Source organism: Corvus moneduloides, chromosome 4 (assembly GCF_009650955.1).
Source record: "Corvus moneduloides isolate bCorMon1 chromosome 4, bCorMon1.pri, whole genome shotgun sequence".
Lineage (NCBI taxonomy): Eukaryota > Metazoa > Chordata > Aves > Passeriformes > Corvidae > Corvus > Corvus moneduloides.
In genome coordinates, this window is record NC_045479.1 from 28,990,859 (window position 1) to 29,005,604 (window position 14,746).

The 14,746-nt window shown below is 35.3% G+C and overlaps 1 protein-coding gene across 6 annotated transcripts in view; it reads right to left on the reverse strand.

Moving 5' to 3' along the window:
- The window catches only part of CFAP54 (cilia and flagella associated protein 54), a 107,288-nt gene that overhangs the window by 78,682 nt on the left and 13,860 nt on the right, over positions 1-14,746 (reverse strand). For 5 of the 6 annotated variants that reach the window (XM_032107258.1, XM_032107257.1, XM_032107254.1 and 2 more), the window contains exons 6-20: positions 13,779-13,922; positions 13,245-13,358; positions 13,048-13,143; positions 12,316-12,514; positions 11,159-11,233; positions 10,149-10,261; positions 9,870-10,038; positions 9,154-9,239; positions 7,070-7,204; positions 5,903-6,050; positions 4,060-4,115; positions 2,970-3,098; positions 1,565-1,712; positions 663-740; positions 458-579 (exon numbers count right to left, since the gene is read on the reverse strand). In XM_032107258.1, coding sequence (XP_031963149.1) covers positions 458-579; positions 663-740; positions 1,565-1,712; positions 2,970-3,098; positions 4,060-4,115; positions 5,903-6,050; positions 7,070-7,204; positions 9,154-9,239; positions 9,870-10,038; positions 10,149-10,261; positions 11,159-11,233; positions 12,316-12,514; positions 13,048-13,143; positions 13,245-13,358; positions 13,779-13,922 — 1,812 coding nt within the window. The remainder of the gene's footprint in view (positions 1-457; positions 580-662; positions 741-1,564; positions 1,713-2,969; positions 3,099-4,059; positions 4,116-5,902; positions 6,051-7,069; positions 7,205-9,153; positions 9,240-9,869; positions 10,039-10,148; positions 10,262-11,158; positions 11,234-12,315; positions 12,515-13,047; positions 13,144-13,244; positions 13,359-13,778; positions 13,923-14,746) is intronic. The other variant, XM_032107255.1, reaches the window with a different exon arrangement.

The following is a 14,746-nucleotide window of genomic DNA, read 5'->3' on the forward strand; positions in this document are numbered from 1 at the left end:
AACTGTTTATTCAGAAAGAATAAAATAAATTCCATGTCATCATCACCAGCCAAAGTATTTTAAGAAAACTTAGAGATCTTGGAAGAAGAACAATGTTGAAGATTACAATAAGGAAACCTGAATGACATTTTGGCAAGATATAGGTTCATAACTGCAAAGTCTAGGTGATTAAGTGTAGAAGGAAAGATCTTATCTTCTCTCAGGTTTCCTGCAGTTTTCATGCATGCACAAAATTTGGGGATATGCTCCTTCCTTGTTTTAAGGTCACTTTATTCTTTCATCATAATGAAATTTCTCAGGAAAAAAATTGACAATAGAAGTTAAAAACACACAATGACCCTCAAGTTCTCCATTTTTCTTGTTTTTATAAGAACTAGTATTCCCTGTCTTAATTACACAGAAGACGAAAAACTGTGCTAATGACAAAGAATTTCTATCATAAGATTTTTCTTATTACCTCCAGTAGCTGCCTTTGGGAAGTAGCAGTTAACTCTTCAGGGAACTTCTGTGCAGCCTTTTGCATCAAAAAGATTGCTCTGGATAGCTTATTCCTTTTAATTTTTTTCATTATAAGTTCTTCTATAAAACAGATATTTTAAGACATTTGTAAAACAGTGACAATAATTTATAATACTTCTAGAATCTTAATTAATAAGCCTTACCTGATAAATATTGGAAAGCTCCAATATTCTTCTCCTGAAATTTACTAGACTTAAGACTTCTGTCAACAACTTGAGCACCTGTGTAGAAAGGAAATACTGAGTTATTTTGATAGTGCTATTGCAAAAAAAATTGAGTGAGAGAGGTTAATATGTAGTTTTACAGTAAAGCTGTGCTCCATCTCACGTTCTTTTATTTGGTTCAAGTAGAATTTCTTGTACAGATCATGCCACAAAAATATTCCACTGTCCTGCTCTAACATCTTTAGTAGTTCAATTAACACCACAGAAAAAGAGAGGTTTTGTTTGATCATAAGGAGCAGGGCATAGTGCAGCTCTGTAGTGTCAAACTAATACTAACTTTTAATTAAAAAAAAACAAAACAACACTAAGAATGAGAGAAAAAGCTGAGTATTTTCAGAGGCCATTTGGCAAGAGTGGGGTATCTGCTGGCTGGAAAGATATAGAGACAACTTCACAGGAGCAGAAGTTCAAATTACCAAGAGCATGGAATAAAATATTCAAGCCATTATCTAGAGAGAAAACTAGCATTACAGAAAAAAATAAATCTGCAGAACATCCCTCAATTTTTCTTTACTGTAAAAGAAATATTATAAAGGCACTGTAAAAGTTAATATTATACCTAAATTACAACAATGAACTGCCTAGGAACTATGTCTGTTAGTGGCAGCAAAATTTAACTCCCATTGGTTGAGTAGAGGTTGGAGACTAGTATCATGTAAATCTAAATTCTGCAAATTCAGAACATTATTTCCGTCTATATGTGGCGTACATCAGCTCCTCTTCAGAAAGCAGATAGTCCTTTACTCCTTAGTACTACATAATATACTAACAAAAAGACTCTAATCAAGTTATGAAGATTATTTATCTTTACTGAAACCTACCTTGTGTAATTTTAAGAAGTTTCACAGCTACTCGATGTTGGGCCTGAATGAGCTCCAAGTGTAAATCTGTTACAAAACCATTATCTGTTCCTGTTTTATCATCACCACATCTCAAAACAGAATTCAAATTCTGATCATTTGAGTCCACCTAATAAGTAGGAAGTGGCAATTAAGCAAATACAAACTTTTACTATTTAGCTTACTGCATTTTTCTTGATATTGGTATTATTTCAGTAAACTGACAAGCACTGAAATTTCTTATTTTTGTAAAATGCAGTCAACCAAGAAAGCATGGAAAGAAGGAGAGAGACCAAACAGAGAAAGCATGGATAATGGACAAAGAAAAATAGACAAAATCTGAGAATCAATAGAAAACTGGATCAATAATAAAGACAAAACTACAAAAAATGTTTTACTGTGTTACCAGTCCACAAAACAAATATCATATTGATATAGAATGATAATATTTAGAAAATCTGAACTCACATCAACAGCAAAAATTTATTTTAATGATGAACAGTTGCAAGCAATAAATATGAACAGGATTTCTGCTCTTATTCTATACATGAAATCTATACATTAGAATTATTTCAAAAGAAAATGTTGAAGAAAATCTAAATGAGTTCACAGTTTACTATTGAAAGAGAAAAATGCTATTTCAACTTTTTCTGGCTTTGGCTTTGGCAGTTAGTTTTCTTCATAGTAGCTGGTATGGAGCAGTGTTTTGGATTTGTGCCGGAAATAGTGTTTATAATGTCAGGGATGTTTTCATTACTGATGAGCAGTGCTCACACAGCATCAAGGCCTTTCCTCCTTCTCACACCACCCCACCAGAGAGGAGGTTGAGGAGGCACGAGAAGTTGGGAGGAGGCACAACCAGGGCAGCTGATCCCACTGACCAAAAGGATATTCCAGCCCATACAACATCATGGTCAGTATATAAATCTGGGGGAAGGAGGAAAGGGGTGGATGTTCGAGTGATGGCATTTGTCTTCCCAAGTCACCACTACATGTGATGGGGACTCCTGGAGTTGGCTGAACACCTGCCTGCCCATGGGAACAGGTGAATTAATTCCTTGTTTTGCTTTGCCTGTGTGCAGCTTCTGCTTTCCCTATTAAACTGTCTTTATCTCAATCCACGAGTTTTCTGGCTTTTACCCTTCCCCCAGGACACTGTGAGGGACCGGGTGAGCAGCTGTGTGGGGCTCAGTTGCCAGCTGGGGTTAAACCACAACACTAGTACACAGAGATGTATTTTTATTCTCTTCTTACATGGGCCAGGAAGGTGAGGTACATTTGATAGTGCTGAGATTTCTAAGTATGAAGAAAATACAAGGTATATGTCACCAAAATACAATATATTACTGATAGATTTTGTTGCAGTGTAGCTTTTTGTAAACCTTACCTTTCTAGAGCAGTTGTCAAATATCGACTTTCCATCTCGTGAAAGGGTCATTAACCAAGATGTGTTCATGTCATTAATTGCTTTTTCGAGAATTTCATAAGCAATTTGTAATTGTTCTGTAGGAGTTTTCTGAAATGAAAACCCATATAAACACGTTTTATTACATAACAGCATTAAAAACTATAATATAGACTATCAAAAGTAATGTGCTTTTCTTTTTAGCTGTTGAAGTTTAAAATTATCAGATAATCTTTACACAGGCACTACTTCCCATACTTTAATATACAAATATCAATATCTTAAATTTCAAGTAGGACTCTTTTTCCTTCAGCTCCAAAAAAAAAACCCCAACCCAATTACTCAGAGTTAGCTTACAGCAGAATGAATCTGAACTTAGAGAATTAAGTAGAAAACATAGTATTTTTCACAAGCAGTTTTTCAGTATTCCATTAAATACTACTAAGAAAACACTGTTTCTTCAGAAAACACCACCTTTAAGTAAATTGTCACTAGACTAAACCTTCTCCATGTGTGTAAGCCTTAAGACATATCACTGACAACGCTCCTCAACCCTCAGGCTAATGCTTATCATTTGTCCTTAACATGCTTCAGTAAGTCATTTGATTGGACAACTCTGCAAAGTGCTGAACAAAGCAAGGACATTCAGGATGTTTTATTCTACATGATCCTTACAAAAAGAAGGAATCAAAAACACAACCCAAAATACTTTCCTAAATGAAGCAAGGACTAAAATTTCTACCATCTTAATAGAATGTGCTATTAAGCAATTTAAGGCTAGTATTACAGATTGGCATTAAAAAAAGGCATACAGTGGAAATTACTGTGCTCATGCTGTAAAAAAAGTTTCAAATACAATCTCTTCCATAAAAAAGATGGATAAAAAAGACTCAGGTAAAATTTTCAAATTTTATTTCATTTGAAAAAATATCTTTGCTTTTTTCCTCCGCACTAGCAAGATGGTGTGAAACATTTCATCTTTGTAAAACTAATACAAAATTGTATTAAAAGCTTCAAGCAATTCTTTTTCTATACAAAATCAATGTATCAATGAAGATAAATTGGACATTACCATCAGTATTTCAGGCATATCACAGGTTTCATCTTGCAAAAGAGAGGCACTTCCTCCTTTTCAACAGGAAGAAAAGCAGAAGTGAAAATTAAATAAACCCAGAAAATGTTAGTACCATTTGATCAGCTCCACTACTAATTTTGAAGTCTGGCAATAATTCCATTCTTCAGTGTTTGACTGTGAGAGGTAATGATATTGTTTCTTGAAAAGCTTGCCAGGGCTGAGACACACAGCAATGTATGTACAGTTACACTAATACATGATATGATTATCCAATAATATTGTATTTTAAAGGTACCCTATATTTCACAGCCGCATTATATCCAAGCTAATGAAACTAGGACTCATTTTGTAGTTCCTCATATTTTTGTAGCATTCATATCAATTCTCCCTTTTGAAATCAACTCAAATCTATTATTATCTAATTCACAGTAGATTTAGTGTTAATTTCACTTATAGAAGGATTTTTAAGTATAGGAGGTCATATTTTTATGACAGATACTATTTCATTTTAATATTTCTTGAAGTGGTATTATCACCCTTTTAAAGTTTGCTTTGATTGTTTAAATTACTTTCATTTATGAAGAATGCATCCAAACTTATGTTTTCCTCTTCAAAACAAGAGAAAGCAAGTTTTTAGTTCTTGGTTACAACCCTCTAATTTCTTCGCTGAAATAAATTATATTTTGCCCTTTCAGAGGAACAACCTTCTAGTCACTCCTTGTGCCACTTTTGCATGTTTCTTTTTGCTTGTTCACCATCTCTTCCTCTTATATGAGAAGATTTGTATTCATTCAGTATTCATTCAGTGTTTATTCAGTATTCATTCAGTAAATAGGCTCTTTTCAGCACAAGCATGTCATTGACTGTCAGCCTGTTTTGACCTATGGCTCCTATCTATTCAGCTTTTTTTCCTCCAAAAAGACATATCTAAACTGAATGAAAAAGAAGGGGTGCTACAAGGAGGATTCATTTAGTCTCCCAGAGAACATTACGATTTTCATAGCACCACCAAAAACAATACCTACTCAATACCTAATAACAAATAGTAATTTCCCAAGATTTTTTTACTTCTGAAAGTGCAAAACTACTATAATTTCTTTCTGTTTCTAGACATGGTCTAAAAAGATCCTTAACACTTACTCTCTAGTTGCTGTAAAACATTTATGAGAATTATGATTCATATTCCAAAATACACAACAGGGAACTTTTAAAAGCATGTCTAAATATTCATATTTTACAGCATTAGTCAGGTTTAGGAAGGAAATATGTTTAATGTGATTGTGACAGCACATCCCAATAATGTCAGCCAAGTTCAACTTCAAAAACAATTGAATTACTATACAAAAATCAAGACTATGTAGAGAAGAAAACCAAACTGATGACCCAATAAATGCAAAAGCTTCAGTATGACCTCAATATTTTCCCCTTTTGTTTGGCCTGCAACTAATCAACCAGCATTTGAATGCTCCAATGAGCCACAGCATGTACTCCCTTCCGTCTAGGCCATATTCAAAGAACATATCAGTGATCCGAGGCTACTCCAAAGGGGCTAAGAGACATGTAGAAGACATATCAGGAGAGTGAGTAATAAGAGATGTAATTCAAAATGGGGTTACTCCAGTAGAACTGGAAATGTAAGGAAAGAAATAATAAATCCTTGGAAAAACAGGTTTCATTAGCTCCAATTACAGATTAAATTTTGTGCGAAAAACGTTGTCCTACCCTTAACAATCTCCTTAAAACATTTTTTGAAGATGTATGTTTGTCACTTTTCAGCTCAGAAAAGTTCCAATCTTGAAAGTCATTCTTGAAATGACTCTTTTTTTCTTCAAAGCTTTACCTTCTTTTTCCTTAGATTCACTTGTAGAATCAGCTACATTTTCCAGTATTGCAGCTAGACATAGTGTTATCTCTGCAAACATTACATTAGTGTCTGCTATGTTGCTCTTCTCCATTATTTCATTTATTATCCAGAGTATATGAACCCACTAAAAATGGGAGAATGAGAAAGATAAAAAATAAGACAGAGCTAAATCAAATTTTTGGAAGACATTAATATATTACAGAGGTAGACAGGGTTTTGCACTCAAAATTGTTTAAAAATATTCACAAGCATGCACACAACTCCTTTCCTGGATCTGGCTTCTTTTTTTGAATGTCACCAGACTAAGATGCTGAATTTACACTGCTCCATAGCTCCTGTTCCTTCAGACATCAGACTTTTTTTATTTTAGAATATTATTATTCCTGCATTCCTTTTGCAAGGGCTTATGAATGTTCTACAGCCATAACTTTCACACCTTGCTCTAGTGCAGTAAGCCTTCCAGTAGATTTGATTACATGCCTCTCATTTATCTCCATATCTTCCCACTTAAACTCAGAATAAAAGAGACCCAAATGCTACTGTTGTACATACAGAGGAAAATAACTATACACTACCTTCTGGGGAACCTCTGAACAGTTTTACTTTATAGGGTCACAAAAATAACTCCTCCAGAAACTGGTTAGCATCAACTGGTAGCCCAGAGAGCCCATTTCACCAAGAGCCTCTCTCACAGGATAAATTCAAGGTAAGGCTGTGACTCTATCCAGTGGGCTGAACACTATTGACTCCCACCTCCCTTGTCTTCAGCTGTCAGGTTTTTGCCACTTTGCTCAACCGATCTAGGGAACTTTCTTGAAATATCAAAAAATTTATATTTTCTGCCACAACATCCCAAATTCTTGTATCATGCCCAAATGTTTTCACTAATTTAGCTTCTCACCACCATGGCCCACTGGCAGAGTGAGGGTTACTTTACTGCAAAAAAACTAAGAGATATTTTGATACTGGCACACGTGAGCACAGTGTGTTCAGAGTGTATATGCAAGTCGTATTTTTGGTGAAGAAGATTTATCTGCATTTTACCATAAGAAAAGGTACTTAGACTGGATACCAGTATTTTACTGGCTTTTCTATAACAGACTGCATTCACATTAAGAGAAATATATTATAATGAAGGACTACTTGGTAAGCTTCATGTTTGTGGATATATTCTAAGCAGTCACTTCCACTCGCTTGGATTTGCTGAAGTTCCATTTTACACTTCTGCCACAAACACATTACTACATCAACAAGTATTTCTTTGTCAGGATGGACATTCTGGAAAGAAAAAACAATATAAATGTGGAAATGGGTAGGCATATAAACACACAATAACCCAGTATATAAATAGTCTCAACATTTTTCAACACAAGCCAATAAAATATGTCGCTTTCTTATAAGGGATGACAACATTTTGAAAGCTTTAGAAATACCTTTAAAAAATTATTTCTGGTAAACCACCCAAGCTTTTCTTCTCTCAACAATATAAGTGCATTTGGAGGTTTGGGGAGTTTATTTCCTTTTTTTATTGACAAGCTCTTAAAGGTAACACAGAAAACGAAATCAGTGAGATGAAAATTACATGGGAGCAAATTAACTATGATGCTGTAATAATTAATACATTCTGGAGAAATTTTATTTTTATTACAGTATTTAAATATTTGCAGAAGAAAATCTAAATTAATAGTTTCATTTTGCTTGACAGAGTACTTCTATGGGCTGTTGGTGCATCTGAGATGATGAAGCACTGAAAAACAAACAACTAGAACAAAATTTGGAGTGAAATATCTAAGAACTGGAAGAAATATTAAACCCTATCTGCATCTTGCAGAGACAATAATTAACAAATTCAAAACTCTCGTCAGTTAACCTCTTAATTAACACATTTTAAAAGGCAATAGAGTTCCATCTATGTGTTAAACACATTCTGAACAATGAGTAAGGATCAGTACACATCTTTATCACCATTTATAGCAGAGTTGAACTAGTATCTCAGGTGCAGTGAAACCTGATATATCCACACTACCTACATTCTCATATATGCTTGAGTTAAGATTTCAGGGATATGGATAATAAAACTGGGGGGGGGGGAGGGACGGGGAAGTAAATCAAAATTACTTTTGCCACTGGTTTGGTGGCAGCAAGCTGCAAGATTGCCTCAGCTATATATCACATAACTTCACCATCAGTGAATGTTCTGTTAACCAGGGGTGAATTTGTCTTTCTTCCCTGGACAGATCAGGTATCAAGGAGATGTGCGGGGAAGTGTAGAAGAACCAGTAGAGTTTAAATCCAAGTAATTGCCTCCATACAGAGGTCACATTAAAAACTGACAAATCATGCTATCTAAAGGTATCTGTGGGGTACCTCACAGGCAAGCTATTTTGACTAAATATACTACACTAAAGCTAAAAATGTTTGTGCTCCAGTTACATGCAAATTGTGGCAATATTCAAATTATATCTAAAATAAATTTTGCAGTTAGGATATATGCCATGTTAGCAGAACAGATTTTTTCTAGGGAAACTTTTTCATTAGTCTTTTTGATCACAAACTATTTTAATGCAAGTGCTAGTAGTGGAGACACTGCACCATAATTTTTTCCCCTCTCAGTAGCACATTAAGGGGAAACTGCAGTTTGAGCAAGTGGTTACTCTGGGAATAAACCATCGGATACATAATGGGATTAATTCCATAGTAGAGACTTCAGCACAGAGTCCCACTCTCATTGGTTTTGTTGTTGCTGCTGCTTGTTTGGGCTTTTTGCAGCGAGAATTTACCTTAAAGTGCAGACATAGTGCACTTTAAGGTAAATTTACCTTAAAGTGCAGCTATTAAAAAGGCATTATCATTTCTTAGGGTAACTGGCCCCATTTCTATAAATATTGCAGAAGTGTTTTCCACAGCTGACCCCACTTAAATCTAGCATATGTAAGGAAATTCAATCTCTGCTTGATTAGCTGATACTTGCAATCAGCCCTATGGTCTTCTAAATAGATTTAATATCTATTAAACAGTTTTAAAGTAGCCTTATTACATAGCATTTTAAAAAATGAAACTATTTGTTTTAATCACAAACTGATAACATTTCATAAGTGCATTTTTTTCACTTTTTATATTCTTGCAGTTTGTTAATCATGTAACTGATTCCTTTGATCTTCAATTATATGCATTCAGCACAGATTAAGTGATCCACTGAAAAAAAACGTGTCTAATTCTGTTATTACCTGCTCAGATGTAGAGATACAGGAAAGCACTGTCGTTGCCAAAATCACAAGATCATGAAAAGGATCTCCATGCTTTAACGATTGCTCTACATTCAACATTTATAAAAAATGGGGGAAAAAAGGAAAGGCAAGACATACCTAATTTAAAACTTAATTTTGAAAATATCTGACTTACTAATATAAGCCAGCAGATAACAGTCTAAGAAACAGTAAATTCAGAGGGGAACTGATAATTCCAAGTTTATTCCTTTACGTGAAAAGTGAGCAATTCTATTTTTAGGAAACAGAAAGTTTTCAAGATATATTCAGGTTTTTTGATTGTCATAGAATTAAACTGCAGTTGCTCTAACAAGTTTTTCTTTCTTCTATGTAAAGAAATTTTGCATAAATTAAGTATAAGAACAGACAAAGAAAACCCTCAAAAATCTGTTTCACTTTTTTCCTGAAAACTTTTCTGAAAACATTCAATAATTTTACATCTTCAGTTATAACCTGACACATGTTTAACACACATCATGCATTTCCCATTTAGGGAAATGGTATAAAGGCATATTTTGGCAAATGAAAACTGGAAAACATAGGTGGCATTTTCTCAATCACTACTTTGTCGTAGACTACGGCATGAACCATATTACATAGTTTTTAAATAATCAACAAAACCTCTTGCTGCAAAAATATTTGAAATTCAGACACAACTATAACTGAACAACACTCACTTCTAATTGTTTGCGTCTTTTCAGAACCTTGAGGTGTGCTGCCTTCTTTGCTACTATCGTCAATAACAGAAAAACAACATTCAAATTTTCCTGGGAATACTACAGGTTGCATCAATGTAAGAAGTTTGAGTTCTATTTCAGCTTTCTTCCATGTTGGGTCATCTTGAGCCTAATTGAGAGGAAAAAAAACATAGAAATTAGTCTTTAAAATACGTATTTTGAATACTCCCTACCATCATAGGAAAAGACTAAAGAATGTCTCAATCACATCCAGATTACCTGAAGAAAATTGTCAACAAATTCAAGAGCAGAATAAAACACGTCCCACTCTTCATAGCTGAAAGCTAATTTTACAAATTTCACAGCAGCATCTCCAGACACACCTTTTTCTCCTGCAGTGATGACAAAAATATTTTCTCTGTTTTATATATATGTATTCAGAATTTTTTTAAGTCTGATTTTTTTTATTTTAAAAATTTGGGTATTGATAAATACAAAGATAAATCTCTATGTGTTTCTGAATAGTCAGCATAATCTTGAACGATGCTTTAATAACCTTAAAAGAAACAATAGCTTTACCTTTTCACAGTAATGTCTATGCTTACATGCTGCTTTAATGATGTATCTGCAGCCATAGAATCATAAAGGTTTGAAAAGACCTCCAAGATCATCAAATCCAAACTCTTAACAAATACCACCATGCCCACTTAACCATATCACAGTGTCTTGTTACATTCAAAAGAGGCTCTACATTACTGATATTAACATACCTGTGTAGAGAATACCAAGGATCTAGTCCTTGCTGTTGCAGGAAGAGCTTAAATCTGGGATCATCCTATAATGACTCTTACCATCAGAAATTTAGTTTAAAAATTGCATAGAAACACATACAATTCTTTCAAGACAGGTAAACATCTCTCATTACTGTGTCAGAAAATGCTCATGTACACATAGGGAGCCTATTTCCTCACTCTTGAAGTTTATCCAAACCACAGTAAGGCAGAAAATGGACTTCTTGGTCCTTGGAACTCTCAGCAAGTGTTTTAGCTAATATATTCAGCAGTGTTCTGCAGTTCTAACAATATGCCACAGTTTCTGTCATGAGCTGGAAGGGACCCCACAAGGATCACCAAAGTCCAGCTCCTGGCCCTGCACAAGAACCACTACAAGAGGACACCATTTGGCAGACTCTTTATGTATTGAACTCTTAGTAACAAGAAAATTAACTCTGCTTACTGAGCATTTGTATCACTGGGTAAAAAATGCTTTGAAATTCAAAGCTATCTTACCTGTTAGCATCAACTGCAGAAGAGTAGATGATGGATTAATTATACCAAAATGCTTGGTGCCACTGCTCTCTCCGCCTTCAATACAGACAACTTGTTAAATAAATTTATAATCTATTTGACTTGTTATGTTCTATTTAGCCAGTAATCATATGAAGAAAATATCATTCTGAAGAGTACTTAGTCTTTACATATCCTTTTACTGACAAAATATCTCTATACCCAGAACTATATTCAGCCCAGAGCCCAGCAAAAGAAAACTGTGGAAGGAACCATCAAGTCCAGTGTTTTTCGCAAGTTTTTAAATCTAACTCTGGATGGATTTTTTAAAAAAAATAGAATACACCAAACACCATGGTATTTTGACCTTGCCTGGCTTCCTGACCCCCATGCGGCTGCTCTATCACTCACACTTTGCAACAGGACAGGGAGAGACAGGGAGAGAAAATGAGATGGGAAGCTCATGGCTGGGATAATGCCAATTAAGTAAGAAAACAAAGCTGTGACTGCAAACAAAGCACAAAAGGGAATTTATTCACTATTTCCCATAGGTGGGCAGATACCCAGTCACCTTTTGGAAAGCAAGGCTTCCAGATGTGTAGCAGTTGCTTGGGAAATCCCCCCATCCTCTCCCTTGGCTACAGGTGTAGTTGCTGACCTGGATGGGTTTTGGTGTGGGTTAGCTGTCTGGTGAGTTCAGGTCAGCTGTGTCAGCTACATCCTCTCCCAGCCCCCTGCCCACCGCCAGCCTAGTGGCCTTTGGGGAGAGGAGGGTTGGAGAGACACCCTTGAGGCTGTGCAAGAACTGCTCAGCAGTAGCGAAAACACTGGTGTGTTAACAGCATTGTTTTAGCCATATATACATGGCACAGCACAGCCTGTAAAGGCTGCTACAGAGAAAGTGAACTCCAACTTGCTTAGAAAATATATGCATGAACTACTGCAGATGTTTCCTGATTATAATAGACCATGGAGATCAACCCAGATTTTTATCTTCTCTTTTATGAAGATATGCAAGACTACCTGCTTTTAAGGTGCTACTGTTATAAATTAAATATATACCTTCAGGCACAGTCTTCTTTTTTAATACAAAAGAAAAAATAAAATGGAGGTCTGGGCTCCTCACCAACAACACCATTTTGGCTTCTTTAAGCTGTTACCTGAGAGGATTTCTAGACCTGCAGAAAAAAGCTCAGAAGTGACATCACGAATTGCAATTTCATCAGGAACAGGTGGATGAGGGGGCAATAGACTCCTGCTACTATCAGACAGTGCTTCCAGGATGGCAAGGAACTGAGCTGCAGCACCATCGAACATTTCCACCAGCAGCCGCTCGGTAGAGGTGCGAGGCCACGACAACTAAGTAAGAAAAGGTAATTTAAGCCCTGTGACATCTAAACCGACTTGCAATAAAGCAAAATTTTCTTCAAAACATTTCTCCATTAGAAAGTAAGTACACGTTCAAAACAGAAAATAACTACTGTAAAATATATTGCTGTTATTAATGTCATGCTTCAGAGGCATAGCAAAGCCTCATGCTAAGTGGGTACAGTACTTAGGAAGACTAATAATTTCATAGCAACCAGACACACTGCTGCATGGTATTTCACTTCAAAAATAATACAATAGAAACTATGAGGGAGAGTATTAAAGCCATGTACTTTAAAGCCATGCAGATCTCTCCTGATAATTTTCTAAAGTAATAATTAGTACATCTTCTCTTCTTTCAAGCTTGTTCTGAGTTTTGTTAATAAATTCTGTTAACTATGAAATTGAAAGAATAAAGCTTTCTGCTTGAGTACAGTACCATGCATATTTTGAAGAATTATATCATATTTTCATCACATGACAAAATAAAGGAAGAGAAGTATTATGCAAAATGTTAGACTTACATCTACTGCTTTTCTTGGGTTAAGTTTTGACTCACGTCGAGTGTTCGACTTTCTTCTGGATTCATATACTGCTCTCTTGAAAATCATCACTGACATCTGGCACAAAGAAAAAAGTAAGTCAATAACTATGTGATGTGTTCTGTTCATAGAGATTGTAACTACTCTGCCTTTTTATAATGAATCGCAGGATGTGATACCTTTAGAGTGGCCTCTCTAAAAATCTTCTGTGTCTCTGTATTTTCCAGAGAAGAACTGGTATTTTCTAATCGCCTCAATTCGTCAATTTTAATCAAACCACGGCGAGCAAATATCTGCCCAAAGAATTTAAAAAAATAAAAAAGATACTCTGTGTTCATATTCTGTATGTTGATATTTAATTTTAGAATAATACTATTCTTGAATTTATACAACTGCAAAGAGCTCCAATGAAAGCCAGATCCTGAACAATTGAAAAGGAAAGCAAAACTTTTGCAAAACACCTTTTGTATATAGGCATGGGAGCTGGCCAGTGTTTCATGCTAGAAGTCTGTGACTGTGAGTATATTACAAAGTGTTGTTGCATTTGAGTTGATTACACATTTACACGTTGAGACACATCTCCACTTTGCAGCAAAAATTTTGAATATGGACAGAACTCTAAGTACATATTATCTGATAATAAGTAGGAATATTTAAATAAATATTTCCCATTTGATTGCATCTGAAATGCCACAGAAGATAAATCAGGATACCTCTCCATGAATGCCAGCTTGACAATCAAAATAACACTGAGAAACTGCTGTATACAGGGTGGCTCTCCATGTCAAATAATGCACAGATAAGAGCGGAATGGATGATTCCATACATACACTGGCCCACAGTAAGTATTCCAGGACCTGTATTGAAGAAATCTAATTTCAAAATGAATGCATTTTAACCTACATAAATATACTTACTATTACTAAAGGACAAAGACTTACCCTCACCTGGTAGAACAAAATGAAAGGTGGGGGGGGGAATCACAGAAATTGTATTAATTTTTAACATGTTTTATTGAATAAAAAGCATTCCTCCTGCATATTGTTGGGTTTTTTCTATCTTAAACTGTGGTCAAGCACTATATTTTAGCCTCCAAGCTACCTTAACCATGCCAGTTCACTATAATCTTGCCACCAGACAGAGGTCCTGCCCTTCTCTCTTATCTGCTCTTATCTTGAGACTTATGCCTCTCTTTTCTGGCAGCTCCAGTGATCAGTTTTCAACAGGATCAGCAAGCTTATTTGGGATGCAATGGAGTCTGTCTTCTGCAGTGAAAGCCTGTGCTTACATTAATTCATACCCATGGAACCGGACTTATGGCCCCTAACTTGCAGGGCAACGCAGTCATTGCAGTAATCTAATTATAATAATTAGTCCTACTCCATCGAATGAATAGTATCTGTACCTTCCTTTTCTTTGGGTCAGCTGTTCCCTGAGGTACATAAAATGTGCACAACTTTAGTCCTAAATTAAGTCAATATACAAATTTTATTTTAGTCTGGATTTCAAGAATCTGAAATACTGATGATCAATTCCTCTGTTTCCTGTAGAGAGGAAACTTGAATATGTTAAAGGAGGTGCTAAATCACTTCTGTTTTTAATAGAAGATGTTCAAAGGTAAAAAACTTTTCCTGCTCAGTGGAAGATTAATAAAACAATGCATAAGAAAATATACTGTATT